The sequence below is a fragment of the Taurulus bubalis genome (genome assembly GCF_910589615.1).
Source record: "Taurulus bubalis genome assembly, chromosome: 18".
Taxonomy (NCBI): domain Eukaryota; kingdom Metazoa; phylum Chordata; class Actinopteri; order Perciformes; family Cottidae; genus Taurulus; species Taurulus bubalis.
In genome coordinates this window covers 11,976,131-11,992,461 of record NC_136606.1, presented here as the reverse complement: position 1 = coordinate 11,992,461, position 16,331 = coordinate 11,976,131, and the positions used below count along the sequence as shown (strand labels likewise).

Genomic DNA, 16,331 nt, shown 5'->3' with positions numbered 1-16,331 from the left:
AAACACAAGCAGTCAGGTGATCAAAGCCAAACTTCGCCTGGTTCCACACATCAACGGCCCCATCTTTCATTTGTTCAGCAATTCAGCAAGGTCTATTTTGCCCATACACAAAAATTATCAATCAGAAAATAAGTCTTAAAATAAACTGATTGATATTTTAGGAAATGTGCTTATTTGGACCACTTGGACTGGAAACCTAATTAACACATTTGTCTCATTGGTGCAGTCGTACGGCTGCTATTAGTAGCTTCATAATTAGTGGAGTGACGTAACAGTGGAATCACTGTTCTTATCTAACTCTTGGTAAGAAGTGTATTCCCCAAAATGTTAACATATTTCTTTGATTCTTTGATCTGTTTCAGCTGTTGGGTTGTTGAAAATCTGTCTGACGGTCTGTGTTTTTGCCCTGGCAGACTACAATGTAGCAATGCTGTTGTGTTCATATACACAAACAGTTACAAAGTATTATGGTATCATAACTGATAGTAATGATGGCCAAACTAAAATGATCTTTTAACTTAATTGTATCAGGCCATAAAAGTAAATGTTGTAGCTGCCGCAGTAGGTATTCCCTACTCAGTATTCCTCGAGTGGCTTTCCTTGTCTATTCTCTGTTCTCGCTGACCTCATACTATGACCATGCTTTCAGGCTGAATTTGGCTCCTTCTCTTCATCTCCTGCCACTTCCTATTAGATCAGATACAGGGCGTTGGCTGTCTTCCCTCACCTCGTGTGTCACTCTTCTCCCGCCTGACATCACCTCTCCCAAACAGCATCCCCAACTCTGCCTGTCAAGACTTCCTCTTACTGCTGTCACAGTGGCTCGGCCCTGTCAAATCACTTTGCCGCTAATTAGTAGAAAGGCCGAGCAAGCGAGAGAGAAACAGAGATGTATGTGTGATATGTGTAAGTCCTCAGTAACAGTGTCGTGATGTCAGCTCAGTGTATCAGCCAGCTGACCTTTCTATGTATGGCAGCAGGAGGGTTATTTATAGGCCAATGCAGAATTCATTGACTTTTCAAGGCTCTGTCAGCTTCTTATTATGAACAAAGCCTTTGTCTGCACATCCAGAGGCAGTCTGCCAGCTGCAATGCCTTTATTGTGTCACTAAAAACAAATGTCTACACTATATCTCTGACACAATCTTATTTAGATCAAACGTTGTAGCCACAGCCTCTAATGACATCCAAAAGCTATTGTTTGTGCAAACTGTTGATGCTGAGTGTACCTTAATTATATACTTTACCAATATACAGCACATATACTGCTATGATGTTGGTAATGGTTTCCATTGGGTACAAACTGCTTTGCATCCTATAATGCCATGTAAGACAAATCTGTGTTAGCTAAAGGAATAGTTCAACTCTATTTTACAGAGGGTTAGGTGAGAAAATGGATATGTTTTTATGGTAAATATCAAGGTAGAACCAGGATATGATTAGCTTAGATTAGCTTCAGAAAGAATTGGTCCGGCAGATAGCAGAGACAGAAAAGGGATTTCTGTTTCCATTCTTCATCCTAAGCTAAGCAAAGCTAAACTAACAGTAACATGTTTACAATATGAAAGTGGTATCAATCTTCTCAAGTAAGTCTTGGAAAGAAAGCAAATAATTGCATTTCCCAAAATTAAGGTATGTTCAATAAACTCATGGATTTGAACAGGGACCTCGGAGGCCCCGAGGCGGTGGTCCAACAATGGCTACGATTGGAAAATTACTCAGCATAAAATGTCAGAAATTTGAGAATAAACAGTGTTGTTTAAAACTTGAACACCACACATTTTGAGTTCACCCAGTGTATTTAAGTTTTCTCAAGACTTTCCTTAACTCAATAGAAGCAGAGACATTACAATCTTGACCAAAACTGGTTTTACATGAAGTTCCCACGCCAACGACAACATGCTGGATACTGATCTTGACCGACCAGGCATTTGGAGTCCCCACATACTTCACTATAAGGTATTCACGGGTAATACATCCCTTTAACTTTGAGAAGATGATTTGTAAGAGATCTAGAAACTGACCTAAAAGCCGAGTGCCAAGATGAGGCTGAAATAAAGATTTTGTCAATTCTGTCTCAGGGTAATTTGTCTGCGTAGCACTCCTTGAAGATGATGGATGCCTGCTGAGTCACTGCCACGGCTCCATCTCTGCCCTGCTCAGTACATTAAAGCAGAAAATATTGCTGAGATTGACCCGCTGCCCACTATATAGGTCCATAGTAAGCTGATTTATTAAGAAGGGAATACTCTCAGACAGGGAGAATCCATTTCATAGATATAGATTAGACTGGGAAGGCAGAGAGAATTGATGATAAATGGAGAGAGCCGCATTTCTTAAAAATATAACTCAAGGAATGAGGAGCCAACACATCATATATATGGCTGGTAACGAGACTAAAGCAATCTCTCTCAATCAATCAGAATTCAAAGCCTGTTATAAGTCAGTTGCATAAACAAGGCAAAGGATTCAGTGAGAAATAGGCACGGAGGCAGAGAGATAAAGGGATGCAAAGCAGGTTTGGTTCAGCCTGAGCCAAGTGGGCTCTCCTTCTCCTTCTCATTTCTCGATGACACAAAGGTCGTCATGGGCTGTGAAGTGGACAGGGCTGTCAGTGGAGAGAGGAGCTGAGAGAGCAGCACAGGGAGTCGGCCAGGCAGGGGTAGGAATTCCAATCAGCCTCAGACATTTAGGATGGAGCCACGAAGTTGAAAACGTCTTATAGAGGCTGAAAGACAACCATGCTCCTCAGACATGAGGAATCAGGGAGGGAGGGAGGGAGAGGTGGGCAGGCTGGAAAAGGTAATATCGGCATGGGAGGTACAACTTGTTGGCTGCAAATAGCAAGCCTCCTGCCTCCAACCTCCAGTTCATTGACTTTGTAACCAGTTTGTGAAATTTGCTAAGGCTCTAAAATGGCACAAGTATGTATTGTAGATGAAAACAAGGGTGGGAAGGAACATTACATTCCTTAGTTGCATTCCTCAAAGGCAGCAGAGTAATGAAGTCTCTGGGCCAGGAAATATCATGAATAAGTACCAAAGAGCAAAACACATTAGGTCATTGTCTCAGTCTACAAACCACTTCTGGGGCCTTTGGTAAAGAATGAGGAGAAAAGTACTTTTAACTTGTGGTCAGAAAAAAAACCTGCTTCCACTTTCCAAGCCAGGCTCGCATTTTAGAAGACCAAAACAGCACAAAAGCCTTGTGATTACTGGGAGTGATTAAGGCTTGCAAGGTACAAACTGCTGATAGAAAACCTCCATAACTTTTCGTTCCTGTCCTATCTCTCACTCTGTAACTGCCTCCATATCTGTATCACATCTTTATCTTTGTATTCTTTGTCAAACACTTTGCACAGTGAGTGCATCCAAATAAACCTCAGTCAGCATCACTGATGTACGATAAAGAATAAAATACCAAATGTTCTGAGGAAAGAAAGACATAAAGGGATGTGGAGGTTGACGGAGAAGGACGCAGGCTGTAAGGAAATAACTCTTTTAAAAGACTCTTTGTTGCCATTGTGCACACAGCTCAGAAACATCCCAAAGTTCAATACCAAGTGAGGTCTGCCGGGTGCCTGCCAGTTGTTAATAATTAATTTGATGCTAAATGTCTCTCTGAACATTATGGTAAGAGAGAGGGCAGACTTGTTGGCTGGGGAGTGTGGTCTCATTTTGAATTTTGAAGTCATAAATGGATGTTTCAAAACTGCAGTGGTCCTGAGAGGAGAATAAATCATTTGGCCACACGTACTGCAGCTTTGCCTGGGCCGCACCGGATCAAAGAGCTCTCTCAGCATCTCTATACGCTGCAACTCGAGTTTGAAGTGCAAGTATAGGGAGAAAAATAAGAAGTTGTATTTTATTGCATAATCCAATTGTAAAGCCATATATCTGTGAAAAAGCTATACAACTATAGTGCAGATATTCTTACATTTCATCACGCTGGTGTAATAAAGAGTATAACCAGATAAACTCTTACAAAATGAAATATAGCTGCAAGAAAGTGATATTGCACTGTGCCAATACAATGATTTCTTGATCTGACCATATCGGTTGATATTAAACCCTAAAATGTGATATTTGCATTAGGATTCTAATGTAATTTCAGAAGTTGAAATTGCAATGCTAGCCCTTTAGTGTTTCTGCCCACTGCACGCCGGTGGCTTTTTTCCATCCAAACCCCATGCAAACAAGCGGTAGCATTTCTGTGGTTGTCAAGGGGAAAATAGAGCACTCATGTGAGCAGGAATGAAGCTGGTAACTGCTACTACTGATTTATCCCTGAGTGCAGCTCAGTAGATTGCTGCTATTACACATTCTCCTTCTCCTCCAATTTGAGGATAGGACACAATGACTCTATGGTAGTGTAAAGATTGCTAGAGACTGCCCTCTTGTGGTTAGAATCTCTAATGCACCAAATCTGAATCTAAACAACAGAGCAATGACAGGTGGCTGATAAAAAGAATGTCTGAGTGACATGGACTGAAGAAGTATATTGACGATTATTAAAAAAATATGCTCTGCCTATAATCACATACTGTATACATCAGTGTGTTGACGAAACAAAACAATCTCACCGCCTTGGATAGGGTAGACTATGATGGGCATAAAGGTAAATCTTACAAAACACAGTAACGAATCAAACATTTTTATCGTGGACAGCAGACAGAATAATTTATTTTTTATTTTTAAACTGTTAGACATCAATACATTGATGTGTGTCAATAATGGACATGGGGGATACACAATATGTGCACACTATTTTCTATTATACTATTTTGGATGTAAAGTCACATACAAGACACAAACATGTATGACAGAAATTAAATTTAGTGCAGTATAAAGTACATGTTCTTCTTAACTGAAGTAAAGTACAAAACGTCAAAAAAAAGTTTTCCAAATATAAGTTTTGGTACTTGAAAACCGTGCTATAGTCTTGTGTATTTATTTCAACAAACATTTGCCTTCACTGACTCCCCCCTAGTTGGACTATTTGCAGATGGAGGAGGTCTTGGCTGCATCACTGGATGGGTTATTGTCCCTTTGACACTTGGCTCTCCGGCCCTGCTCCCCGCTCCTTCTTCACCTCCAGCTGCCTGACTCTTCGCCTGCACTAAGGCCTTGTCCCTCTCCAAAGTCACCAGCATGGTCTGCTTTAAAACTGCTTGGTATTTTTCATCCATTCGCTTCAACGTCGGTTCGTAGTGGTCGCACTGTGATTTAAGCTTTCTTATCTCCTCGATGACCCTGTTTTTCTCCTGGACAAGACGCTTATGTTGCAGCCGGTGGAAGTCCCTTTCTTTCTGGACCCTCGCCAGTGTCTCAGCTCCGGCGGATGCTGCCATCCTGTACTCCTCACCCTCCCGCTGCGCGTTTTTCAGCTCGCTGTCCAGACGCTGGTTTTCAGCGTGCACTTCCGGTACCACACCGGCCCGTTCTGTGTCCACCGGTGCTCTTTGCACCATCTCGGTCCACTCGGTCTGAAAACAATCGAGTGTTTCTGTCATGCACATTTGGAGAAGAAAGTTGCGCAGAAAGTCATCCACGGCCTGGGACCGGTGTGTGCTGGACGTCGCGTTGGGCCTGTGGGAAGGAGCGCCGGCCTCTGCCCGGGTCTGGATAGCTTTTACCGTGGCCTCCAAATCTTCCTCCCCTTCTGTCAAACTCCAGTCCTCCACGAGAGACACTTCTTCATACTGAAAGTCGTCATCACTTTCACCCAGAACACTCTCGTCCTTTTCCTGTTTTTGTTTACGTGCGCTCATTGCTTCATTTGACACACGGACCTAAAAAGCGAGAGAAAGTTTGATGTTGCCGTGGCGACGGTTCCTTCAATCAACGCGAGATTTCACGACTTCACGTCCGCCCCGTTCTACGCGTCATCAAACAATCATGGCGGACTACCGAGAGGCGCCCTTGGCTACTCGGCCAAAAACGCTGGACCCAAATGAGTATTTCAACGTCTCGCCGGAGCAGCGACGTGCCGAAGAGGGCAGGGCAGCGCTACGGGCGAACCTAAAGAGGCAGTACCAGACACAGCTCAACAACCCGCACAGAAACGAGCTCATCGTAAGTGGCGACCCGCTAGCTAGCAATGTCACCTTTGGAAATGGCTCAGGCTACTTGCTAGTAGTCAGTGCACGCAAGTCACACGGACCCAGTGTTTACTAAAGAGTATAGAGTTTTCTTTAGTAGAGACTTTAGTGCCTCACGCTTGTGTGATTACGGTACTGGGTGGAGTTAATCATATTATCAGGACGGTTTTAGTTTGGACGAACACTGTATCGTTAGCTATACTGTGTATTGTTGTTATCAATATTAAATCCCTTATTTCCTATATCTTTAGATTTAGTCAAGTGCTACACTGTTGCCATATGCTAGAGATGGAGTCAATGCACAACAGATACAATTGTTAAAGTTAAACATGGATTAAGTGTTCCCTTCCAACCCTGCAACTAAACTGAGCCTCATCCACACTGCTAGCATACATCCCCAGCTGCTTCAATCAAACTGCAATTAAGCTAGTCATATTTTGTGCATGAACATATGTCCCATCCCCATTGACACCAACATTTTACTTTGTCTCTGCCTGAAGCTCCACAACTCCTCACAAAAAAAGAACGAAGACCGAGAATTACATTTATTATTTCAAAACCTAACTTCTGAATACCAACATGTGGGTTGTCTATTTTGTTTTATTAAGTTGAGGCAGACTGTGTGACATGTGTTTCTAATAATATTAGTAATGACTTGGTTGTATCCAAGTGTCCCAGTAAGCCAACATGCACAATACCAGGACCCTGAAACTGATGCAGATAAATTAAATTCATAATTAATTTTCATTTTCATTAACACCTTCATCAATAGTACTCAATGTAAAAGGCCCGTCTTGACAGGGGGATACCTCCTGGGTAGCTTTTCCAGAGGGTTCTCTCTTTTGTCCTTTGCAAAGTTTGTTTTACTGTGTTTTCCTAATGAAAGTAAAATGCTTCTGGATATAGGTTGGGTTGTTGTATAGTGGAAACAGTTTTCTAGTATTGTGACATCATACTACTATTCTATATATGTGTAGTAAATAATAGTATATAATAATAGACTCTTACCTTTTTTCTACACTGCAAAGATTGTTTACAGAGTGATCATTGACATTGAATTGCATTCTTCTGTCTCTACAGGAAGACCCTGCCCTGACACGCTGGGTATATGCACGCGCCAACCCCTACACAACCTTCAGGCCCACATTCAAGACTTCTCTGTTGGGTGCAATGTTTGGAGTTGCGCCTCTCTTTGTCCTTTACTATGTCTTCAAGACAGACAGGGTAAGAGACAAGATGCCCTGACCTTTCTTTTGCTTGATTACTCATTCACACTGCTATGATGTTGGTCTCCCTCTTTCTGCCAGGAGGAACAAAAAATGCATGACAATCACAAAATGCTCACTAATAAAACGAGCAGTTGAGAAAATGTACACAAAGGGAAGAAGATTATACGACTTTGTTGCCATGGAACCTGTATTAACTCATCATCTGTTATCTGTCTGTGTTACAGGATAGGAAGGAAGCGCAGATCAAGGCTGGAACCCTCGACCGCAAGTTCAGTTTGTCCTCATGAGCTCTGATGTATAAAGACCTTCGTGTTCTAGTGCTACCTGTCTGTGTAATTATTATTAACAAATAAAATTATATTGTCAAAAACAGACATGTGGTTTTGATTGGTGAGGCAAAAGTGGGGAATACATAGAGAATATGTGCAGAATGAGTAGACGTTGGGGCAGTGAGGCTCACATCCATGACAAGATTGAAGTTACATTTTAGTTGAAAGAGGAAACATTGTTGCTAAAATTCTTTGGTACACGCATTAAAATCTGCACAAAAAAATGTATCCAGATACACTTGTCTTCACAATCAGTGATCACTGAGGTGCCTTTGAGCAAATCACAGTTTAAAGTAAGGCTATGTAATTTTTGCGAAACAACCACTGTGGCCACAAGTGGGATAATGGTACATTTAAGATAACTGGCACAAGTAGAGAAGGCACACATTTTTCAGCCTGATTTTGTTTACTAACATGATACAACAAGTCTCTTAAATGTCATCTTTGTTTGAATCTTAATTGTGCAACTCCAATCTTAGTTGTTTACACGTTGTTTACTGTAATGTAAATAACAGACAAACAACAAAAAGAAAGCCAAGTTGCACAAACTTTACATTGGTTGTAGTTATATTTTTTAAAGTCAAATTACATTTGTATTTTCTTTATTTAGCAACTATATTTGGTTCAAATGTCTTCTGAGTCCCTTTGTTCTACTACTGTTTGCTGGGCTTCCAGTTGGGATTAAAGTTGCTGCGGAGAGATTCCCAGCAGTGATAGTAGCTCTTGTCAAGCCTCTGGCATGTTTGTAGACCCCACTTGGTCACTGCCATACTGAAGGATGACTCAAACATGAAAGCCTGCAGAAAGAAAAGATGTGACGCATTTCATCACTGATGCCATGGAACTAGTTTCAGACTTTAAATTGTTATATTTATTATTTATTTTAATTTTACCATAGTTCCTTCAGCCACCCTCTCAGGTTTGAGCTCAGCAGTGCTGCTCTTTTCAAAGGATTCGGCGTCCGGGCCGTGTGGGGTCATCACGCTGTGTAGGCTGGCCCCTCCTGGCAGGAAGCCCTCCTCTTTAGCTTCATAGTGGCCTTTGATCAGACCCATGAATTCACTCATGCAGTTGCCTAAAGTGACAAGCAGGAGGAGCTGTAATGCAACACTGTACCAGGTACAGTTCACTGTATATAATGCAAGCTGTAACACTGGTTTCCACTAGATGGCTTTATAGATCTCTGGTGAAAACAGACAAAAGGTGCTGTGGTGGTGCCTCAATTGGAGAGAAAAAAAAAGTCATACAGCAGGTGGATTGTTATCACCTGCTGTCTTGACACTGGTTGTGTAAATTGACATGTTAGTTTCTGGCTGGCTTGTTTCATTTCATGATAGATTGAAATGAGCTTCACAAGACCGGATTTTACATTTCCATTCAAATTGGGATTCAGTTTCAGCCACGTCTCAACAGTCTAGTTCTCTCTTTTTTTTGTGTGTGTGTGTTATTGTGGTCCTACGGTGATAGTATGGTGGACGCAAGGTGTGGTCAGCCACACCCCACCGAGGGGGGAAGATGACAAAGTCGGCAATCGCCACACCTGGCCGCGTGGATTTGGCAGTCAGCACAGTAAAGATAGATGGATCCTATAGGAAGATCAATAACTTATAAGGGCAAGCTAGAAGTCTACAGTTCAATATACTTCATGAGCAATAAGAAGCGAAGGAATTTGTTTTATGGTCTGTGTGTTAAGCATGACTCACCGCATGGTCGAAGGCCACAGCGTTGATAACCATGAAGTTCTTCAGGTTGTATTTGTACGGTGTGTAGTTCCCATGCCAAGCTACCACATTGAATGGAGAGAAATCCTATGTGCAAAGCAGAGAAGCAAACAAATAGGACGAGTCTGCCTGAGCAACAAACACAAAAGACTTTAAATTGAGCTTTTCACCGGGAAAAAGGAATAATGAATAATGTCTTTGTAATCTTAAATTCCCAGAGAGAGTACTTCTTGACATAAAGAGAGAGAAAAACTGGTCATAATGACAAGGGTAGATTGTGAAAGAGAGTGTGCTTCTTTCATTCTTTTTTCTCTTTCATCCCCCCTGTTCTTTGTGATACGCGCCTTCAGGTATTATGGGGTAATTGGCTTCACAATCAAACTTTCCCAAACTTTGAGTATTCTGACGCTCGCTGCAACGCAGTTAGGGGGGAGGGAGCAGCAGTAACAGTGGGTGCAGCGATATTTCTTTATCGTGATTGTTAAAACCACAGCAATTTCATATAGTTTCTCTGTTCTAATAATGCCACTACGAAAAAGACATTCAACAGCAGTTCTAAAAATCAATATAGTTCATTACAACTCAAGCTGCCTCCTGAGTGACCTCCGTGCTCCTTACACACACGCTCAGCTACACTTCCACACATGAACAGCTAGTACACACTAACAATAAAACACATATGCATACACATGTACATAAGTAAATTCACACATTACGTAATTAAAAAAACACCAAGAAAGAACCTTAACCACACAAACGATGTACAAGAGTTACCATACAAAAAGTCCTTTGGGAAAGCTTGTGCAGGTAATTTATTGGACAATAATCTGTGGTAACTCCACTACATTCGATTAAAATGAAGGGGAAATGGAGGAGTGCAAGCACTTGCACACACATGCACACAAAACACAAACATATTGGCCCAGTCAAGCAAATAATAAGTTAATTTGAGCAATTTCAACACGCTGCGGGGGAACAAAACAGCAGGACCAGACGGGAGTGCCAGCATCTTCCTTGAGATGAGGCTAGCATCCCCCACCTTATTTTCGTACTCCTGTAGCCTCACCCTCTTCACTCGGGGAAGGGTGTCAGAGGTGCAGTCAGCAGCCTCCACCTCTGACACCTCACACATAACAGGGCGGATACTCAAGTAGAGGCAGCTAGATCGATGGAAAAATGTTTGTTTTGCTCCAAAAACGACAGTATATTGGCCTTGTGTATTTCATACAATGAATAATAACAGTGTGGCATGTTGAGTTTGACATGGTTTCCACGGTTACAACACCCCAACCCCCACCCCTGACAAACTTCTCCTCCCACCTCCTCCCTGTCTCGGTAAAAAACCTCCTGTCAGACATTATGTGTCGATCCAATTATGCGCCCAACAGGACATTTCGGAAGGGGCAGGATCATTCCCTGAGTGAAAAATTGTGAAATTAAAGCTTAACTTGAGACAAAGCAAAGCTTCACTGTAACTCCAGAATGCCTTAACTAATTGTGAGTGATTAAGGCTCATAAGGGAGCTAAGGTGGAAACCTGCTGCATGGATAACAACGAACACTTTGATGTTAAATCATCAGGAACGGCAATTCATTCGGCAGAAACAGCAAATGAATCATATGCTTCACTTGGACAGGTTTCCTGTTAATCATCGTTGTGGTTCGATGGTGTTCACTGAAGCAAACACAAATCTAAATAGGCTAATAGGGCAAGTATGCCAAATGTGTCAGTGTACATGCGAGTGTAATGACACACACAAAAGGAAATGTCACAAAAAAAGCACCTGTTGGCAGGCGAAGAGCTTTCCTTGGTACTTGTTGACGACGGTGTAACCCGTAGCCAATGTGCGGTCCTCGTACCAAGCAACTGGACAAAGGAAATCTCTTGGGTTGGCCAGACCATTAGCTCCTGCAAAACATACATGCATGGTCATACATATATATATATATATATATATATATATATATATATATATATATATATATATATATATATATATATATATACATATATACATACACACACAGACACACACACTAAAAATTAACAATAGTACACTCTACCGACTCTGTGAGGCTGGTCTTTGGCACAGCTGTAATTCAGGCTAAATGCTAACGTCGGTATGCTACTATGCTCACAATGCTAACATGCTAATGTTTAGCAGCTACATACCATGTTCACCATTGTTGTTTAGCGTGTTTGCATGCTTACATCTGCAAATTTGTTTGGTCATAAATACAAGTATTGTACAAATTTAAATATTCATCGGATGATGGCGCAAGATAAATAGTTAATAGATCGCTAAAGTTATTCAAATGAATCCTGTAGAAACATAAAAATCGGTGTCAAATTCCTTGGCAATCCATCTATTGGATTGCTGAAAGATTTTACTTAGAATCACAAACGCAAACCTCATGGTGGCCCAGAGGAAAAGTCAGATGTTAAGCCTTTAGAATTTATCCGTTGGGGAGCATGAATGCCTGCACAACATTTTATGACAATCCATTCATAACTATAATATTTCAGGCTGGACCAAAGTGGTCTATACTAGCTTGGCTACAAATATGACAGATTTGGGAAGAAGGTGAAAACCAATTCAGACAACTACCGGCAGTTGCAAGAAACCGACACAAAGGGGTTGGTGAGCTGCTTTCAAGGAAAGATGAATACACACTCACAAATTACTCTCACAAACATCGTACAAACACACACCAATGGGTCCCAGGTCAGGGAGTTCAAAATGGGCTCCGTACACCTCCAGTATATAGCCTCTGGTTTCTCCAAACACATCCACGCTGAAGCGCATCCCTTGCTGAACAAAACACATGAAAAGTGGTGTTGAAAGGGAATGTAATGCTATTATGAATCACATGTGGGATGTACCCAATGCTGGGGCACTTATGGGTTCATAGACTAGTGTGTTTGGGAAATCTGACTTTCTGGTGGTCAGGCTTTCAGTAGCTCAAACCTCTTTTCTCTGTTATTTACTTTTAAAGTCATTTTTGAAACTATGTATTTCTAAATATGGTAAGTGGGGTGTGGGGACACAGCAGACACAGGCGTAGATGTCTGTGTGAAAACTGGGGAGATGAAAAACATAGACCTCACCTGGATGACACCGATTTCGTTTGGCTCGACCATTATCTTCCCGAACTCTGTGGTGATCAAGATCTCACCCTGCTGGGGGACTTGAGGGACAAACAGAGAAGAGAACATTTGAAGGAGTAGAAAGGCTGAGGATTGATCTATCATTGTTCTTGTGATGGTTGAAAGTGAAAACATCATCAGCCCTTTTCCTCACCAATCAGAAAGTCTCCATCTGAGTTGTTGAAGCACCTGGAACAAAATAAAAAAAATAGAGAATGCTTATAAATGATCTTCAACGCATAATCAAAGATGTTGTAGCTGTTTTATATGTGAAAATGCACACATGGGACACATTTGCACACATAAATACTCACCTGTCAACCATGGAAGTGTTGCAGGTGTACACATGAATGCCAATGCCATCGCGAGATTTGGCATCTCCGGCACCGCAGACAGTTTGCAGACCCTGCAACATACAGCAATCCCCATCAGTGACCTCTTTAATAGAAAAAAACGATGTGGAAAAAAAAACAAGATAAACTCACAGCCACAAAGTCCACTTTCTTCTCTGTAGATTTGGGGATGGTGAACGGCAGCCATCGCAGCTGTGAGAGAAATCTCAGAGTTAGAATCTATATTCACTCAAAGGAATTAATTGGTGCAGATAAGTAAAGGCATATTACACTTGTTGGCTTTCTCTAGATAATTAGATTAGAAGACAATTCTCATGTCTGTACGTAGAATATGAAGATAGCTAGTCACTGCTTGAGTTTGCTTATTTTTTGTACAGATTAAACAAACAAGCTCTAACATGTTCATGAGTGAGTTTTAGAGGTTTTAGTGGATTTTGTTCCATTTTTGGCAGAGCCGGGCTAGCTGTTTCCCCCTGTTTCCAGCTAAGGTAACTTGCTGTAGTTTCATAATTACTGTACACACGTGAGAGTATTATTATCAAAGTTTCCCAAAAATTTGTATTGTGAGTATTTCATTTTATAGAGATCTTTGAATTGTGAAAACAAGTTTTCAGGGACTTAAACAGGATTCACAGTTTCTCTGACAAAATGAGCAGGAACATTTTGAGCCTTTATGTACCTGGTTGGGGTCGGGTTCCACCTCATTCCAGTTATCTGTTAGATTTCCACAGGGCACCGCAGCAAAAGGCTTATGCTTGACAGACGGCATGATGCGGTACAACCAACTGGAGAAAGAAAAATTGCCAATGTTATGTAATGCAGTATGTCTAAGCTCCATTTGGTCTTGTGAGCTCATATAAATGTCAGGAACAGATGGATACCTCCTCTTGTTGGCTGGTCGCGGGCAGGTGAAGGCAGATCCGGAGAGCTGCTCAGCATAGAGGCCGTAGGGACAGACTTGAGGATTATTCTTTAGAGACAAATTACAGTGTGTTCAGACAGTGTGTTAATACTGTGTCATAGGAATATAGTGTTTGATTTTATTATTTTTCAATCAAATAAACTGACTATGCACCCTAGATTTTCATATTTTTCTGTGAAACAACGAGTACCACCTTCTAACTCCCATGGTATATCATGAAGTATTCATGCAAATCACTTAAGCAAAAAACTAAAACAAGTAAATACATAATCCAATGTGTTTTTGTGGATGTGTGCGTTACCTGTCCCTCAGGTAAAGATCCAGGACAGCGAGGGTCTTCAGAAGAGAACTCGTTCCCAAAACCGCTCATGTACTGCAAGAGACATTCAACACTCAAGTTAACCCTCCTGTTATGTTGTGGGTAAAAGTTTCAAAGTTTGAAAATCTAGAAAAAATAAAATAAAAAAGTCTTCTACTTGCCTTAATTAGTGTAATCAATGTCAAAATAAAAAATAAAAGGTTCATATCATGTATTTGCACACGCACGCACACTCTCTTTCTCAATACTCCACCTGTGCCAGAAATACAGATACTATTTTAACTTTGATGGGAAGCTCTTTTTTTTCTCATTCGGCTTGATTTTGATTTAGCGGGTCAAGATGACCCTGAATAGCAGAGGTGTCTCATCTCTATCTATCAACACCAGCCCATGAAAAAGTATGGTAGACTAATGCAATTTATATAAAGGGTTTTCCAATGTACCTAAAACATTGTTTGAACATGTACTTTTCATGAAAATAAGTGAGTTGTCCTAATTGAACTATGATCTATGGATGGGTGAATAACTCCATTCCACTAAATACTGATTTAATTGTTAGTAATGGAGTTGGTGACAAGGTACAAGGCATATTTATTAGGATTTGGGGGTTTCTGACCACTTTTGGATGATTAAACATGCACCGGTTCACATTGACCTGGGAACATCATTGCTGTACCTGAGAAACGAACATAACAGGAGGGTTAAGCAAAGTTAAAGTGAAAAATTAAAAAGAAATCACATGTAAACATCATGGGGCTTCATTGTGATGCAGGATAAATGTGTTCATGCTGCTTATAATTAAATTTGAAGGCTTGTCATTAAGGCTTGTCTTTTTGTTAATTGTTGTCATATTGATTCACATTAGATCTATGATCAAACAAACTGCAGTTATGCCAAATTTCCCCCCTCACAGTCATCCATTATTTTTGTTATTGTGTGACAGTAATTACACTAACATCCTCCACAGTAGCCTACTTTTTGATCAATATTTCAATTATGATAGGATTATTACTCCCAGTTCCTTCTTCACTGGCACTGCTCAACCATGTATTTTCTGACTACAGAAATACAAATCATGGCACAATGTAAAGAAAAACTTGCTGAGTCATTGTTGGTCTGCAAAAAAGTCCCTGCCAGGCATGGATGGGTTCCATATGTGCGCGTGCATCTGCCCTGGTGCGTTCGTAGACACGTTTTTGAGTCTCCAGTTTGTTCCTCGTGAATGGTGTAAGGTTGGATTTAATTCAACTAAGAGTAACACGACAGGCAAAAAAAAGTCAAAAACTTTGAGAAAAAAGGTTAAAATCGCAGGAACTGTCAGTCATAACGAGTCACCTAGCCACGTTCATTCTTTAAATGCTTTTGAGTGAAAACGTATGTCACCCAGCTGCCACAACACTTTACTTGTCCCTACCGGTTCAATCCATAGACATAAACTCTGCTGTTAAGGAAACGACGCGGGTATTCTGATAACAATGCTTTGCAGAGAAAAAAACGTGCAGAGAGAGCTAATGCTTGATCGAGTAATTTGCAGCCAACTTTTAATGGTCATTACTAAAATACACGAATGGCAACTGTTTTCGTTTCTTTTGATAGGCTTTCCCACTGAAATACGATTGTTCTGAAGCTGCCGATGCGTCTCAGACCCCGTCTGGGCAGCTGCTGAATGCAGCTCTCTGATTGGCCGGACGCAACGCCGCCCCTCAGCCAGCAGGTCCGGCTCGGTTCTGTTCTGTTCTGGCTCGATGCAGAACGTTGCATATTTCTGGTATTTGTATTAAATACACTGTAGAATAGAGTGAACGCTGCCTTACCTTGAGCCCAGCCATTGTGCTGTCTTTTAATAATGTCCTCGTAGCTCAGTAGTTACAATTTAACTTGCAGTCTAACTCGTAATGCCCTCCCTTCGATCCAGTGCAGTGTTTGAACTGGGTGGAAAAGGGGGCTGGATCTATGATCTTTCTCAATCTGGGTTCAATTAAACCTTCACGGGCTCCGTGACGCAACAGCAGGGCCTGGAAAGGACGGGGTCGGATGGCCAAACATGTGCAAACAAGGACCACTGTCACAGAGAGGCAAACAAGAACCAAGATTACATCTAAAAACGTTGAGTGCATCGATCAGGTAACAAATAGGACCTTTCTAAAACAGTTCACCAGAGGAGGAAAGACTGTATCTCAGGTTAGGGTTAGTCACAGACAACTGTAATCC

At 41.3% G+C, this 16,331-nt stretch overlaps 3 protein-coding genes across 3 annotated transcripts; 1 reads left to right on the top strand and 2 right to left on the bottom strand.

The window, feature by feature from the left end:
• Positions 1 to 2,525: 2,525 nt before the first annotated feature.
• On the bottom strand, positions 2,526 to 5,770 carry LOC306750794 (sperm-associated antigen 16 protein-like; the record flags this gene model as incomplete). The annotated part of the gene is made up of 2 exons (XM_079234268.1): positions 2,526 to 2,608; positions 5,092 to 5,770. The coding sequence occupies 2 exons, from the start codon at positions 5,768 to 5,770 to the stop codon at positions 2,526 to 2,528; spliced, it is 762 nt and encodes a 253-aa protein (XP_079090394.1).
• A 116-nt stretch (positions 5,771 to 5,886) lies between these two features.
• On the top strand, positions 5,887 to 7,705 carry ndufb4 (NADH:ubiquinone oxidoreductase subunit B4). Its single transcript, XM_079234559.1, has 3 exons — positions 5,887 to 6,074; positions 7,181 to 7,324; positions 7,554 to 7,705. The coding sequence occupies exons 1-3, from the start codon at positions 5,898 to 5,900 to the stop codon at positions 7,614 to 7,616; spliced, it is 384 nt and encodes a 127-aa protein (XP_079090685.1). The 5' UTR covers positions 5,887 to 5,897; the 3' UTR covers positions 7,617 to 7,705.
• A 121-nt stretch (positions 7,706 to 7,826) lies between these two features.
• hgd (homogentisate 1,2-dioxygenase) lies at positions 7,827 to 16,024 on the bottom strand. Its single transcript, XM_079234558.1, has 14 exons — positions 15,935 to 16,024; positions 14,103 to 14,174; positions 13,761 to 13,849; positions 13,559 to 13,664; positions 13,012 to 13,071; positions 12,841 to 12,932; positions 12,681 to 12,715; positions 12,488 to 12,567; positions 12,092 to 12,191; positions 11,163 to 11,287; positions 9,362 to 9,466; positions 9,118 to 9,244; positions 8,552 to 8,733; positions 7,827 to 8,455 (listed from the first exon to the last, which is right to left on the bottom strand). Exons 1-14 carry the CDS (start codon positions 15,947 to 15,949, stop codon positions 8,312 to 8,314), a joined length of 1,332 nt encoding a protein of 443 aa, XP_079090684.1. The 5' UTR covers positions 15,950 to 16,024; the 3' UTR covers positions 7,827 to 8,311.
• Between the last annotated feature and the right edge of the window lie 307 nt (positions 16,025 to 16,331).

Coding starts and splice junctions, on each gene's coding strand:
- hgd (XM_079234558.1), bottom strand. Junction 13,072..13,558: donor TGGAACCCGACCCCAACCAG/GTACATAAAGGC, acceptor TTTCTCTCACAG/CTGCGATGGCTGCCGTTCAC. Junction 12,716..12,840: donor AACACTTCCATGGTTGACAG/GTGAGTATTTAT, acceptor ATTTTGTTCCAG/GTGCTTCAACAACTCAGATG.
- ndufb4 (XM_079234559.1), top strand. CDS start 5,898: ATGGCGGACTACCGAGAGGCGCCCTTGGCTACTCGGCCAAAAACGCTG. Junction 6,075..7,180: donor CGCACAGAAACGAGCTCATC/GTAAGTGGCGAC, acceptor CTGTCTCTACAG/GAAGACCCTGCCCTGACACG. Junction 7,325..7,553: donor ATGTCTTCAAGACAGACAGG/GTAAGAGACAAG, acceptor TCTGTGTTACAG/GATAGGAAGGAAGCGCAGAT.